The sequence below is a fragment of the Chionomys nivalis genome, chromosome 20 (assembly GCF_950005125.1).
Source record: "Chionomys nivalis chromosome 20, mChiNiv1.1, whole genome shotgun sequence".
Lineage (NCBI taxonomy): Eukaryota > Metazoa > Chordata > Mammalia > Rodentia > Cricetidae > Chionomys > Chionomys nivalis.
In genome coordinates this window covers 30,632,155-30,647,112 of record NC_080105.1, presented here as the reverse complement: position 1 = coordinate 30,647,112, position 14,958 = coordinate 30,632,155, and the positions used below count along the sequence as shown (strand labels likewise).

At 44.0% G+C, this 14,958-nt stretch overlaps 1 protein-coding gene across 3 annotated transcripts in view; it reads right to left on the bottom strand.

Moving 5' to 3' along the window:
- The window catches only part of Stox2 (storkhead box 2), a 217,333-nt gene that overhangs the window by 14,804 nt on the left and 187,571 nt on the right, over window positions 1-14,958 (bottom strand). For all 3 annotated transcript variants that reach the window (XM_057752381.1, XM_057752382.1, XM_057752383.1), the window contains one exon: window positions 4,012-4,164. In XM_057752381.1, the coding sequence (XP_057608364.1) occupies window positions 4,012-4,164 (153 nt within the window). The remainder of the gene's footprint in view (window positions 1-4,011; window positions 4,165-14,958) is intronic.

Genomic DNA, 14,958 nt, shown 5'->3' with positions numbered 1-14,958 from the left:
ACCCCTAAAATCTCCCCGCGACTGCCTACCTGAGTTGAACAAGGACAGCAAGAGACATGCCGAAGTGGATGGGGGGGAGGAGCACCATGAGAACTCAGTCCCACACAGAGACTACAGGCTCATGACTTCACGTCCCGTGTTAGATGGAAATGTTTAATGGGCTTCATTCTATTATTATTTTTATTTGTGAAGAATGCTGGCTGAGTGAGAATTCCGAACGATGAGACAGAAAGAAAACACAAAATGGGCATGCTAATATTCTGCAGCTGACACTAAAGCCAGCTCCAACTCTACATGCTGTCCCACAGTCCTCCACGGCCCTGAAGCGAGTCGGCCATATATACAGGGATTAACCCAATGTAATTGAGCACTCATCTTTAGGGGAATGGAAAACAAGTATTCTTTTAAGATCTTTAGAAATCGTCTTGGGCTGAGGGTGTGTTTCTGTGGTAGGAGACTTGCTTGGCATGCACAAGGCCCAATAGGGCCATGTCTCTCTCACCACACAAACACACACACACACACACCATACATATCCTACACCACACACACACACACCATACATATCCTACACCACACACACACACACCATACAGCCCGCCACACACACGCATGCACACGCCATACACACAGTCCACACCACACACACACACACACTTACATACACACTACACACAGCCCACCACACATACACACAGTCCACACCACACACACACCATACACAGCCCACCACACATACACAGTCCACACCACACACACGCACACACAGATACATACACACACCACACAGCCCACCACACACACACAGTAAACACACACACACACATGCACACATGCACAGTCCATACCTCCCACCCCTCCAAGCACACATGCACATGCAATTCTGTAATGGAAACTGGTACACAGCAGTTACTGACCTGACTTCCAAAGTTCAAATTATATTCAAAAGACTTAACCTGCCATTTGTTTCTGGCACATTTTTACTCTTTGGAATACAGACGTCCAAAACATATTTGAAATTATCCTTTTCATTTATAAAACATGCATCAAATATAAGATTTCAAATACTTTAATAATACTGTTGTATTTCAGCATCTCTTTTTCAAATAGTAAACTACAAAAGAAGAAAATACCCTTACCTTTAAAACAAAGAAGGTAAAAAAGAGGTAAACAGAGAGTTAAAAACCCTCCAGACTTTTAGTACTGTCATTGAAAGTGAACTTTAATTTAAAACAATTTTAAATTCTCAGTGATGTTTTGCTCTGACATAGCTGATGGAAAGCAACAAATAAAAGGAGGAGGAAAAGAAAAGAGGGCAGGTAAGCCAAGGAAATCTCTTTTAGGAAATACTAGTTAAATGTTTGGAGCTATTAAGTCAGGCATAATGGTGTACATCTGTAGAGGCAGGATGATAAAGTTCAAGGCTGGCGTGGTCTACACAGTGAGGCCGTGTCTCAAAAATCAAAATTTTAAAACAAAACAAAACTAAAAGGAAAAAGTATTTGTTACTAAAGAAGAATTTCAGTAATTATTACCATGTCTTGGACCAGGGGTTGAGGGGCCAGTTAGTAAATATTGTAGGCTTTGTGAGTCATGTGACCTATGCAGCAGCTCCTCAACTCCCCTACATCCAAGGAGCAGAGGCTAATCCAGAGTTATCAGGAATGGCTGTGTTCTAATAAAACTTTATTCACAAAGACAGGTGCTACTAGGCTTTTGAAAGGCTCCACCTGTTGCAAAGTCTACATGGTGTTTCTGCAAATTTCTGGGTCTGGCCCATAGTCCCCAGTGCTACACAAATGGGAAATTTTAGATAGCACTCCTTACCATAAAACCTGGCAAAGCAGTTACTACTTTGCCAGGGTTTCGTTTTCGCTACAGTGTCTTGTAGCTTGGTGGCACTGTCTGTTGCTCAGTAGCGATAAGCATTTTACTACTGCATATGGGCTCTGCGTTCTTTTCTGGTTTGCAGTCGTGGGAGGCATGGAACCACTTCTGAGAAAGTCACTTGGCTTCTCGCGAAACTATGTAACTAACAGTCTGAAGACTTTGAAAGCAGCTGGACTCTTCGCTATCTGAAGCAGTGGCCTAGTATATATACAACTATATAAGGGTTGACCTGTACCAGAGGGTGCTGTTTGCCAAGAGTATTGCCCTCTCTCACCTGGGGAGCTGCGTGTCTTACTACCAGTGGGAAAGGCATGCTGGGCAGCTAGAAAAGGGGGGCAAATAGTGAAGAATGTTTGGAGATAATAAAATGATTTTATAGGTTGCAAGTATAGGTTGATGCTACTGTTGGAAGAGCATATATAATATAAAAACACTGACATTGAAAATGTAGAGAGAGAGCATGGTGGCGCACGCCTTTAATCCCAGCACTCAGGAGGCAGAGGCAGGAAGATCTGAGTTCGAGGCCAGCCTGGTCTACAGAGCGAGTTCCAGGACAGCCAGAGCTATGCAGAAAAACCCTGTCTCAAAAAACTAAAAACAAAACAAAGCCAAAAAGAACCATAATCAAACAGAAACTTGAAGAAGAAAAACGGAAAAGAAAAAAGAAAGGAGGGGGAAATTACTGGGAAGGAAACACAACGCTTGAGGCCAAAGAAAATGTATGGAGACGGAGGGTAGTAGGTCATGTTCATGATCTCCATGGGGTTGGTTCTTCTAGCCATTCCTTGTGAGTGCGCACATGTGTGCATGTGTATGCTCACACACACTTTCTACACCTTGGCTTCAGGCCAAGCCGAGATCGCTTCATCAACGCATTAGAGCATAAGATATGACCAAGCGTCAAGGATATTTTTTCCCCAAAGACAAGCAGTATAGGCAGCACAGGCCCACCTTTCTCAGTCCCAGCCTACTCCCGGGCATCCTTAGACTCAGGACCTAAGCAAATGCTTATTGTTGCTTGTCTTTAGCTGTCTGGTTACTTATCACTCAGTTCTTCTGTAGCCAAAGCAGATTCAGCCAACAACACATATTACTGAAGTCTCTTTGAAAGCTGAACGAACATTAAGTAGATAATGCATTTATTTTTAATGTGATTTCTATTTCAGTCTAGAAAGGGGTATAGTATTCACTAAACGGGCAAACTGCCCGGCTATTTTACCTTTCTTTTCCTTTATTTATTTATTTGTTATCTATTTAGATGGGCTTTCTCTATGTAAAACGCCCTGGCTGTCCTGGAACTCACTCTGCAGACCAGGCTGGTCTCCATCTATTTATCCATGTTAAAATATACATGCACAGAAAATGGCCTGTACCTAAGGAAATTTAGAGATTTCACAGCAAACGGGATTTTGAAAGTCTCTTGTAACACTAGACTTGGTGACTCTGGCAGGGGCCCGGCACTGGAGGGAAGTAGTGGGGGTCCCTCCATGGAGATAGGGCATGGGTATTTAGTATAGACCACAGAAAACAGCCTGACCACTGGAATCACCAGCAACCATTGACACCGCAGCTGTACCCACTGTCTTCATTTTGTAATAGTTAAGGGGGAAAAAAAGCAATTTTTTTTTCCTTTTAAAAACGAAGTCTCAGTTCATGAAGTAACACTCTATTAAGGTTCATCAGATCATAACACAAACATGGAAGGCGTATTTAACATCATTTCTGTAGTTGAACTCCCGGCACTAAACATTGGCAGCTGTTTCTGATGAACCCCAAGTTTATATATTTAAGGAAGGCCGAACTGCAATGACTGAGTAGACTCTTGGTCATTTTCACCATTTCTTACAATGCTGGCTTAATTTTCCCCCCAAAGCATCAAGTTAAAAAGTATTATATCAAAATATAAAAGTAAATGAAAAATAAATACGAATAAAATAAAAAGTGCTGTACCTAAAGGAGTGACTTTGTGATTGTTATTATTTTAAGTCACAAAAGAAAAGCATCTAGTCAGTTTGAGTTAAAGTTTTTTTTTTTCCCTAGTGTCCCTTTACAGTCCTGGAGCCCACACCCCACACCCATAGCCCACAGCCATTTAGAGAGAATGCCATTCTCTCCCGTTACCTGGGAAACACGTCGTCAGGTGTTCCATCAGTGCTTCTTGGGTGACAGGCTTCCTTGAAGAGTTCATTGCCGAGATGGCCAAGCAAAGGATTTCCCCGAGTGGAATAAACTGGGATTGGCTGATGGGGGACATACTGATTGGTGACACATCACCTGCAGAAAGATGAGTTTCAGGTGAGCGGGGTCATTAAAACACACCACCGTGTGCCACACCCCGGTCTCCACCATGCACATATCCCCAGGACGACCCTGATCCTTGCACTATGAAGTCAATCAGTTTTGAATGCTGAAGCTTGTTGAGATCACAGCAAATTCCGCTCGGGTGGAAAGACTCCCAAGTCCAGTGGATGCTCTGATAATCTCAACAAGCAAAATCCTCCTTAAAAACCTGAGCTCTCATTTGAATAGTGGGAATACTAATGCCTTGTAACAAATGAGGCTTTGAAAAAATAACTTCTGCTTTTACTAGTATGGAGATGATTTAGGAAGCAACCACTGCTCACATTTCAAAAAAAAAAACGTATTTGTGGTGAGTAACGGTGGTTCTCCTTCAAGTGCTGAGGGTCTTTATGTGCTCGGCATCTGCCAGACGAGTTGGAAGCTCACATTGAAAGAGAAGTGTCCCCTCCACAGTTCTCTCTGCCTTTGAATAGTTTTAAGTGAAGAGACAGCCACAGAGATCAGGGTGATAGGGCTGAGTGATGGGCGTAGAGCAGAGGAATGAGCAGTAAGCTCGGAGGATAATATGGGACAGCAGTATATTTACCCTCTGAGGGGCCAGTGGGACTCAGAAGCAGGGGACTAGAGGGTTCTTCTTAGGCTTTGAGATCTGAATCTGGTGTCAAGGGACAGAGGGTGGCTGGTGACTGGGGTATGAGGATGAACTGGGGACGAGAGGAGCTCTACAAGCAAGTGTTTTTCCACGGAGTTGTAAAGAAGGAGCACAGCTCTGCAGGAACAACCACGCGGCCACAGCTAAGTGCTCAAGCTCTCATCATATGAGGAAGAGTGAGCCTTGGAAGAAACAGAAAGCCCAAATAGTGGCTCTCATGAAGAAGGCTGTGGTGGCCCTGAAGATGACCACCTGGAAGAAGGCAGGGCAGTGCAGATGAGAGTGAAGTAGAGACCATGGCCCTCAGTATGCATCTCTGCCAGAAGGGATGGTGGAGACTGGGAGGCTGAAAACCTAGCATTGAAGGGTCAGCGATGTGTGTGTGTGTGTGTGTGTGTGTGTGTGTGGGCGCGCGCGCAGTACCCATGGAGGCCAGAAGAGGGCACTGAACCCCCTGAAACTGGGTGCTAAAAACAAAACTCAGGTTCTCTGGAAGATCAGTACATGGTCTTAATGGCTGAACCATCTCTGCAGCCCCAGCCCCCCATTTTTTGTTTTCTTTTATTATTCCTTAAGCATGCTTTCTCATGTAATAAGCTAACACAGCTGGCCAAAGACAAGACTCCGGTCAGTTTGTAGCATTAATCAATATCCTCTCCAAAAGATGTTTAGGTGCCCTGAGGTCGATGAGCCTCCCTACTGTCAGGGGACTTAAAGCTAAGCTTTGGCACATCTCCTAGGTTGTGGGAGAGTACAGAAGACCCTAAGGAAAGAACTTGAACCCAACTTTGAAATGATGTAATGAATTAAATTAGGCAACAGAGCTGGAGTTCCCTGAGTGTTGGAACCAGTTCAACAGGTGTATGAGACAGAGCAGCAGAAACCAGTGTCCAAGACACGAGGCTTGTACCCGTCGCCGGAGCCCAGCTGAGTTCAGTGCTCCCCTCCCCCATGGCATCACTTGGGGACCCCATCAGCTCTGTTATGACGTCAGGTGGATATGAGAGGAGTAGGTGATACTACTAATGGATCAAACTCAAATCCAGAAAGGGTCCAAGCAGATTTTAAAAAGATCAGCAGAAACCAGGAACACATCTAACGGAGGACCTGTAAACTCTGGAGCGTTCCAAAAGCAGAGCCCTCTGAGAAGCTTTGATAGCATCTGGGGGAGGAGTAGCCGTGGGAAATAAATACGAGAGACGTACAGCTGCTGCTGGGAGAGTCGGTCTTGCGCAATGTGGGTGGGAGGTGCTCAGTTCGCACTGCAGAACTGCATGCTGGGATTGTCCGAGTGGGCAGGTAGACCGCCGTGTACTGAAGTTACTTTGTTTTAAGGATATGGGCATTGTTCGAACAAAATTCTGGCAGAGTTGCTGCTCTGGCCATTTGCAACTCCAGTCAGTAGAAGGAGGGTGGGGTCTTCCACCAAAGGGGAAAACCAAAGCAGATTCAGGGATCTTTGGAGCTATAGATCACTTGGGAATCAACACCTTCACCAAGTGTGCTATCTTAAGAATAATTTCTCAGAGGACCAAGACACAGAAGCACGGAATAGAATTGCTTTAAATGCAGGTTGGAATACTTCATGGTTCTGCAGAGATTACAAAAGATTTCTCTACACAGATGCCAATTAGCGAAACAACTAGTTTCTGCTTGTCCTTCTGCGTTACGGGTCGTTTCTGTCATCTCCTCCGTGGATTTCTTTGCGTTCGCTGCGTGCTCACTGGCAGAGGCAGAAACTGTGCCAGTGCCGGGGTATTTTTGCCAGGACCTCGTTTGATCATAACAATGACTATGGGCAGTAACTTTTAATGTAGGATACAGAGCAAAGTGGAAATGGGATGTTCGAGATATGTCTCCATGCCGACTCATTCTATACTGCATTAAGAGCAATTACCTCCCACTCATCCATCCCCAGGTCAGTCCACACTGTCTACGCCAGCACTTCCTTGGACCCGCTCCAGAACTCCAGCTGCAGCGACACCTATCCATATCCCCATCTCTACCACGAGCGGTCATCGTCTCTCACCTGGCCTGTTATATTAGCTTCATGGCACTCAGCTTTTCTGCCTTGGTCTTTAACAGCCCCTTTCTTCAGAGCAACCAAGCTCCTCCCGAGAAGTCATAAATCATGCCACATCCCCGCACAAAACCCCACAGCCCTGCCTCTTATACGGAAAGAGAAACCTGACTCCTTATGGGTTGGTTCTGCAGTTTGGACCCGCCTAACCACCCCTGTGGGATAGACCCCCATTGACTCACCACCGCCTTTCTTATTACAGGCTCACAACCTCCTGTTCTTGGATCTGCCAGGCTTTCCCTAAACTCAGGCAGGGTCTTTGTCATTTGTATTTTGCCCCGGGCCGGGGGTGCCCCTTGTCATTGCATATAGATCAGAAGCGAAAAGCCATACCCACAGGGAGCCCCACTCAGACCACTGAAGCCAGTGATGGACTTCCCTCTCTGAATGTGTGTGTGCTCATGTTTATACCTTACTATCTGTCTTATCCACTAAACATGAGCTCCACGAGGAAGGAGACCTGAGCAGCCTGTGCCGAGCGCCTACAACAACATAGTACTTACACACTAGACAGCCAGTACAGGCTGAGTAGAGGAATACTTTCATTTAATAATGTAATAATACAAAGGGTTTCTAGGGGTATTTTTTAAACCATACTTTAATTCATATTTTGCTAAGCAATTACAAAACAGAGACCAAATATACTAAACTATTTGATTTATTAAAGACTCTTCCTAATTAATTTCGAGAAGGAAGACCCCCAACACAGTATTTATCATAGAAAAGATATCATACATTAGGTGAAGTTTGAGTGTGTGTTTAAGATCTGTTAAAGAAATCATAAGCTCTCTCAGTACAACAGAACACATTCAGAGTTATCAAAATTTTCTGGGGCTCTCTATCAACATGATGAATGAGACAACTAGTCACTCTTAAAATATGCCATTGGAAAATTCTTCCAAGTACTGGAGAGATGGCTGAGCAGTTAAGAGCACTTGCTGCTTCTGCAGATGACCCGTGTTCAGTTCCTAGCATCCGTATGGTAGCTCAGAACCATCTTTAACTTAGTTCTAGGGCATATGACACCCTCTTCTGGTTTCTGTGGGCACCAGACACATGTGCGGTGTACATTGATACATGCAGGCAAAACACTTATGCACATAAAATAAAAGCAAATTGTTCTTTAAAGAAATAAAGGAAAATTCTTCCAACTACTCCACATTTATTTTTTCAAAGAAGACAGTAAACTGTAAATATTGCTAAAATATATAACTCAAAGATTCCAGGATTTTGCATAAACTATGAATCATAACTTCCTTGTCTATATCTTTATTTTTACCTTACTTATTGGGATGTATGTGTGTTTATCATGTCTGTGGGTGCTCTCAGAGGTTAGAAGAAGGTGTTAGACGCTCTGGAGTGGGCAGCTGTGAGCCGCATGACTTGGGTGCTGGAGCAAAACTTGGGTCCTCTGGAAGAGCAGCAGTAGGTGCACTGGCCACTGAGCAGGGAAGTGCCAGCTCCTCACTTGCCTATAATCTATAGGATGTATTTTTCTATTGTCAGACTGTGTTTGAAGATAGTTAGGGAAAGTCAACCATGAGACGCTTTGTGGGAAGAATTCTTTCTTAACGGCTACCACTCCACCCTACTATACTTTAAAGGAGTGGGGTAACTACACTTTATTTTCTTACAAAAATCCACTTAAATACAGCCCTTGGGGTACAAATGCCCAAACGAGGATAATTCTGATACTACCAAGCTCAGTATAAGCATTCAAGGTGAAATTCAAATGTGAAAAACCTGGAAATACTCCAGTAGTAAGTGAAGGGCATTGTTGTTGACATTTTGGACACTGTTTTCAAGTAAAAGACTTTGTGAACTGGTTAGCGTGAGAAAGATAAGTTAGTGGGATGAACGATGAAGGGTACCAAAGATGGTCTCCAGACCACTAGAGGAGAGAGAAAAGCCTGCCAAGCATGAAGGGGCAGGCAGCTCTGGGGCGCCCCTGGAGCAGGCTGAGATGAGAGGAAGAGAAGAGCTGAAACCCAGTCCTGGTAGACCAGATGGCTTAGCACTCATTCTCACTGTTCAAGGCACTGGCTATGTTTCCATGGGGTCATCATGTGACATGCTCATGTGAGTCACTCTTCTGTGACTACAGGATAAACTGGTGCCGGTGACTGCCACTCCCACATCAACCAGGAAGGCCTGACACAACAGGACACCCTAGAGGCCAGCTGGCTGTATCTTCCGGTCTACCTGTTTACACGCCTCACTTCCCCCTTGGAGCATGTCACTGTCTAGCACAATCATCTTCACTATTTGAATCTCTCTGTTTTCTCTTCCAACTCCCGGGCAGTTACTTTAGTTGGAATTATTTTTACCAACACACATACAGCCTGAATTCAGAATCAGTTATTCTGTCCCTTCATGCCCTGTGTTTCACTGTAAATGTTCACTTAATCTCTTCTGTGGGTGGAAGGAACTTCACGGAATTCACACCCCAGATTCTCAACTCACACAACTTATTCCCATCTCAACAATTAGTTGGGAAACAGGGTTGTTTAGAATTGGGAAACCCCTACTCTGTGAAGGCACTGGGAGATGCACAGCTGAGAACTCACTCTCCTCTTTTCTTTTTATAGTATCACGTGATATTCTTCATGTTCACCCGCTCTATGTTGGGACAGCGTGTATACCACAGTGAACACATAGAGGGCAGGCATGAACTGCAGGAACTACTTAGCACCTTCTACTACATGGTTCCCGGGATTGAAACGCAGGTCATCAGGGCAAGCACTTTTACCAACCAAGCCATTTGACTGGCCCAGAATCCAGTCTGTGAAGACAGATATGGTTCATTATCTGGTAACCTGCTTCCTTATCTGTAAAATAAAGGTTTGGATGGACTTGTAGCATGCCTTCTTCCAGCTCGAAAGGTCTGTGGTTCTCTGCTAATTCAGTGGGATTTGGGCAGAAAATCAACTCACAATACATGCCCGACTCTATTTCCAGGTGTTGTAGAAATCACTTCCCTGCTGATCTGATCTGGAAGAGGCTTTCATTTATAAAGAAATGGCTAGCTATGTCAGCTATATTCTTTCCCCCTTGCATAATAAAACCATCACGGTTTGTTCTACCGCAAGTCTGCTTGAGCTTTGCTCCTCGGGACCAACGTACCTTCCCTTCCTCGCCTCTGCCAAATTAACACTGGCATTAAAATTACGGATGCCAGTAAAATTACCACATGCAGCAGCTATGGCGGCTCCTGATAAAAAGTCTGAAATGCTCAGAGCCCACAGGGAGGAGACAGCTCTATTCCATTCTGCAGAATGTGCTACCTTTGCCAAGTTTTATCTCAGATGCCCCTGGGCATGGGGAAATCATCCACTCGCTAAGGTTACAGTCAAGTGAACAACTTCTCCTGTGCACAGCCTCAGACAAATCTTGTGTTTTACAATTTAATTCAATTTATTAACCCCAATTTTATGTGTAAATGCTGCTTGGTCCTTTTAACAGAAGATCTACTGCGGCACTGTCCAAAAGTTCTTCTTGAAAAGCACGTATCCCTTTTCCATATTTACTCGCCAAGACCACAGCGGCCTGCTGAGGGGACAGAGCATATGGCTTCCATTAGCTTACGTGCCGCTAAGAAAGTTTCTTTGAAACCAGATTACTGTACTTGACTTTCAACTGTTTGCGCTGAAATCTGGAAGAAAACTGACATTGAAAACGGCACTTTTACTAGTCTACCGTAAGTTTGTTATCAAATGCCACTGGCTTCAAAACTTAAAGGCGGGGCCCTTATTGCAATAGGCAATGAAGGAAACTTGGCAGTTAAGAAGAGGAGAGTGTTTGGTCCTTCAAACTTCTAGGGCAGTCTTTCCTGCTTAATTTCAACCCCAACAGTTCTCTGACACAAAATCCAATTCTTAAGCTGTTATTTGAGGAAACGCTTGCACTCAAACAGTAGAGTAAGGAGGAGGGGCCTATTTTTGAAGCTGAAGCTAATCAAGACATTGTTATGACTTCCGAAGAAATTTCTAAGGAGAGCTGAGCTAAGAGCAATTATGGTGACTTAGTGCGCACACACCAAAATGAGTCAATGACCTCATGTTACCCAGAATGCTCGGCTCATGGCTGTATGGCACAGACAGGTGCAGCGGGGTGGGATTAATCAGCTCATTGGTTTCCAGGAGAAAGCATCGTCTTTCTAGCTTCTGACCTTCCATTTGTCATCTTAGCTACCAAGTCTCAGTACCTTAGTTACTTGGGTTTCTTGCTACTGAGACCTGGCTGCTGTTGGAAAGTTGTCATAGAATAAGGAGAGGTTAAAAGCGTAGAGAAGGACAACCAGTGGACATCAGTGGGTGAAAACCCCCTCGGCATAATAAGAAACATCTGCCCTAATCACAGCTGTTAGGAGTGCTTTGGACCACTTGCCCATTGGCTATAAATTTATAGCTGAAGAATTAGAAGGGTGCTATGAGCCATCGGAAGAGTTACATTCTTCAGTACATCAAATCTTTACTAAAACTCCATGTTGTAAGCCACCCACTGCCCCTGAGTATGTGTGAGAAATTAGGGGGTAGAAAGCAGTAGACCGCCATTTCCACATCAGGCGGTCAAGTGTATGGACGAATGAGAAGGCTCTGCACATCAGGACAAGGTCAGGCGTGGCTCTACTTCCTATCGCGATGGTGGTGATGCCGGCTACTTCCCTGCTCTCTGCTCCCTGACTCAGAACTCAGTTAAAATGAACTTAGTTATAAATTAGCTATATCTCCCTGACCTGAGATAGAAATCACGAGAAAATGCCAGTCTTGGCCAACAACAAACTAATACATCCCCTGAATATACGCGGTTCTGTACAGACATACTTAACGAGTGTTCCCATGGAAAGCGGAGTCTTCCTTTAGAGGCAGTGCCTCAGACAGAACCGACTCTAAATTCCTCGTGGAATTCCTAGCCATCTACTTCTCCCTTTCCACCATCCAGCAAAACCCTGCCTGTCCGTAAAGATGTACCAGGCGTTCCGATTTCTACTGATGAAGATTTTCAACTATAATTTAATAAAGCGGCCTGACATTTGCAGGACTGTCCTCGACGTCAGACTCCCCAGGGCCGTGTCTCGGCCGCTGCATTCCTGCTACATCAGCTGAGGGATCCGGACTATGCTGTGACGGATTCCTGTGAAACAGAACTGCAACCCAACAACCCAGCCTGATTAAATACAGGTCAGATGTGGTTAGCACAGCAGTTCCCGGAGTACAACACCCTGGACAGAACAGCTGCCACGCCACACCAGCCTCCCTTCTCGACTGCCACCTTCCGTCCACTTCTGACAGCCGGAGAGGTGGATGTTGAACTGGGTGAGAATAGTTCTGAAGGTCAGAGAAAGTTCTGTGGCTTTGAACAGACTCAGAGAACACGCCAACTCACGGTAGCATTAAATAACTCTCCTCCCTAAATGTCAGGACAGCGACAAAACCCAAGAACTCTGTTCTTATACCATGAGATTGAGATCCCAGCTCTGCAATTGATTAGTTACACCACAGGGGGAAAGTGGTTTAATTTTTCGTGTCTCAATTTCTTCGTTTTTTGCAAAGTGTCTACGGCAATGGTTCTCAGCCTTCCTAATGCTGTGACCCTTTAATACAGCTCCTCATGTTATGGTGACCCCATTCATGGGATTGTTTTTGTTACGGCTCCATAACTGTAATTTTGCTACTGCTATGAAGTGTAATGTAAATACCTGATATACAGGGTATCTGATATCTGACCCCTGAGAACCACTACTCCATAGTGACAGTGACCTTACAGTGATTGAGGGGATTAGATGAAATAATAGATGTTGAACATACTGCCCTGGAGACCCAATATTTAATAAATAGTAGCTAGTATTAAAAATATATCATCTTCAAGCCTGTCTAAATTTAATCCAGTTCTTTTTCGTCAGTACTTGAATTATTCCAACAGAAAATTAATTTAGCTAGAAAAAGAAGTTAATTTAGCCATAGAAATTAATTTAGTTATAAAAAACCCCTCTAAAAGATACCTTAGCCCGTGCCAAGAAGGGCAGTGGTCCTCCTTACACTGGCGACGAGGAGTGTCCTCCTGATACTTAGGTAAGAGAGCCTGCCCTTAGGAAATGGAGTATTTCCAGTGAGATACAGGGGTCTTATAACTTCTGGGCCGGGAGACAATGGCCTTAGAGCAAACACGAGACATGGGTGTCACTAGGGCGTTTACGGAGTGTGTTGTGGGTGGTAAAGACACCTGGCCTTTTCAAAGCAGTGGCTGGACCAGTTCTTCGCCCACACTGCCTAAGAAATAGCTCCCTGTACCAAAGATGGGTGGCTAAAGATGGTTAGAGAACTTCAGATGGTCCCTGGGAGTCTTGTCACCAGCATGGCTGCCCCTTAGGGAAAATGTCCCACAGCAGTCCAAAAACGCGACTTTCACACAAAACTCAGGATTTTGTTTGCTCCTTACTTAGAGACGATTTGCCCAATAAAATCAAAGGAAACTGTTATTGAGGGCCACACTTCAGAGCTACGCCCTCACGCTTGTTCCGATGACAGCAATCCTATGCCACAGGCACGGATGGCTTTCTCAGCTGTCACTGCACCTCGGTGTGACAGCAGTCATAATTCCCAAAGCCTCGCATAACTTCTGAGGTTTTCCCTAGCATTAATCTTTCCTGTGAAGATTCTTTTTAAAATTTAATTTAGTCTTTAAGCTGTATTTATTTGGGCATATTTGGGAGGGTAGTGAGGATATGTAAATCTACATCATGTATGATTAAATGAGGGTACTGATAATTAATGCTTCTATGCTGCAACTCTTGGATTCTTCCAGCTATTTTGGGTCTATCATGTTACTGACTGTGGCTCCCTGTCAGCGCTGTAAACACCAGGAATGATTCCCCCTAACAACTGTACTTTGGTACTTACTATCTGACCCCTGTCATACTTCTCTCCCTCTCCCATTCCCGGTCTCTCATGGGCTCTATTCTCTTTTCTTCTTTGAGAGATTGACTTTTTCAGCATCTACTAATTTATTAGAACATATTTCACTTGTCCTTTCATGAGTGGCTTGTTTCATTTAACACGATGCTTTCTGAGTCTACCAAAATTAATAGTGTATTATTTTAAGTACAAGATAAGTTGATGCTTTTCTATAACTTCCTACTGAGCTCTTTCTGCACGTGGAAAGTGAGAGGCGATGTCAATTGTAGATTGAGCATACATTTAAAGCCCTTGCTTTCAATGAGTACAGGTCAGACATAAAAAATGCGAAAAAAAATAACAAAATGTTCAAATTAGTGTTTAAAGCATCCTTTGAAGGACTGTAGCAAAAATGAGAACAATACACAAAAACGCATGACTAGCAGATTGTTCAAAGGACCCTAGCCATGGGAGCTGACACACACGCTTGGGAGACAGGTAGGACTGGAAAACAAGGGCAGTCTCGGTTACATAGCAAGTTCAAGACCAGCTTTGGTGACCCTGTCTCAAACACAAAAACAAAATGAAAACAAGACCCTCTAAATTAGACTCCAGTGGCTGAAGCAATGTCAACAGCTGACACATGGAGTCTCATGAAGTTAAAAAGTGTCACCCTGGCAGAGGAAAGCTAACTGAATAAAGAAACAACATTTGCTAGCTGTGTGTGAGAGACACAGGATGAGAGTCTGCAGGACACAAAACCAACAAAGGTCTGAAACAACAAGAAATTAAAGGAACTAATCAATAAATGGGATGATGAAACAGTTCTCAAAAGATAAAACACAAACAGCCAATAAATGGAGTCATCGGAGAAATACAAATTAAAAGTAGATTGATACTCCATATCACCCCACTCAGAATGGGAATCATCAGATTTTAAAAATGCTGGCAAAGATGTGGACAAAAGGCTACTCTCTGTACCACTGGTGGGAAAGTAAGCTAGTCCAACGTGTATAGATAAAAATATGTATTTTTGAGAGAGAGAGAGAGAGAGAGAGAGAGAGAGAGAGAGATCTTCCAAACTGTTATATGATTCAAATATACCCATCCTGGGTATTTATCCAAAGGACCAAAGGACTCAA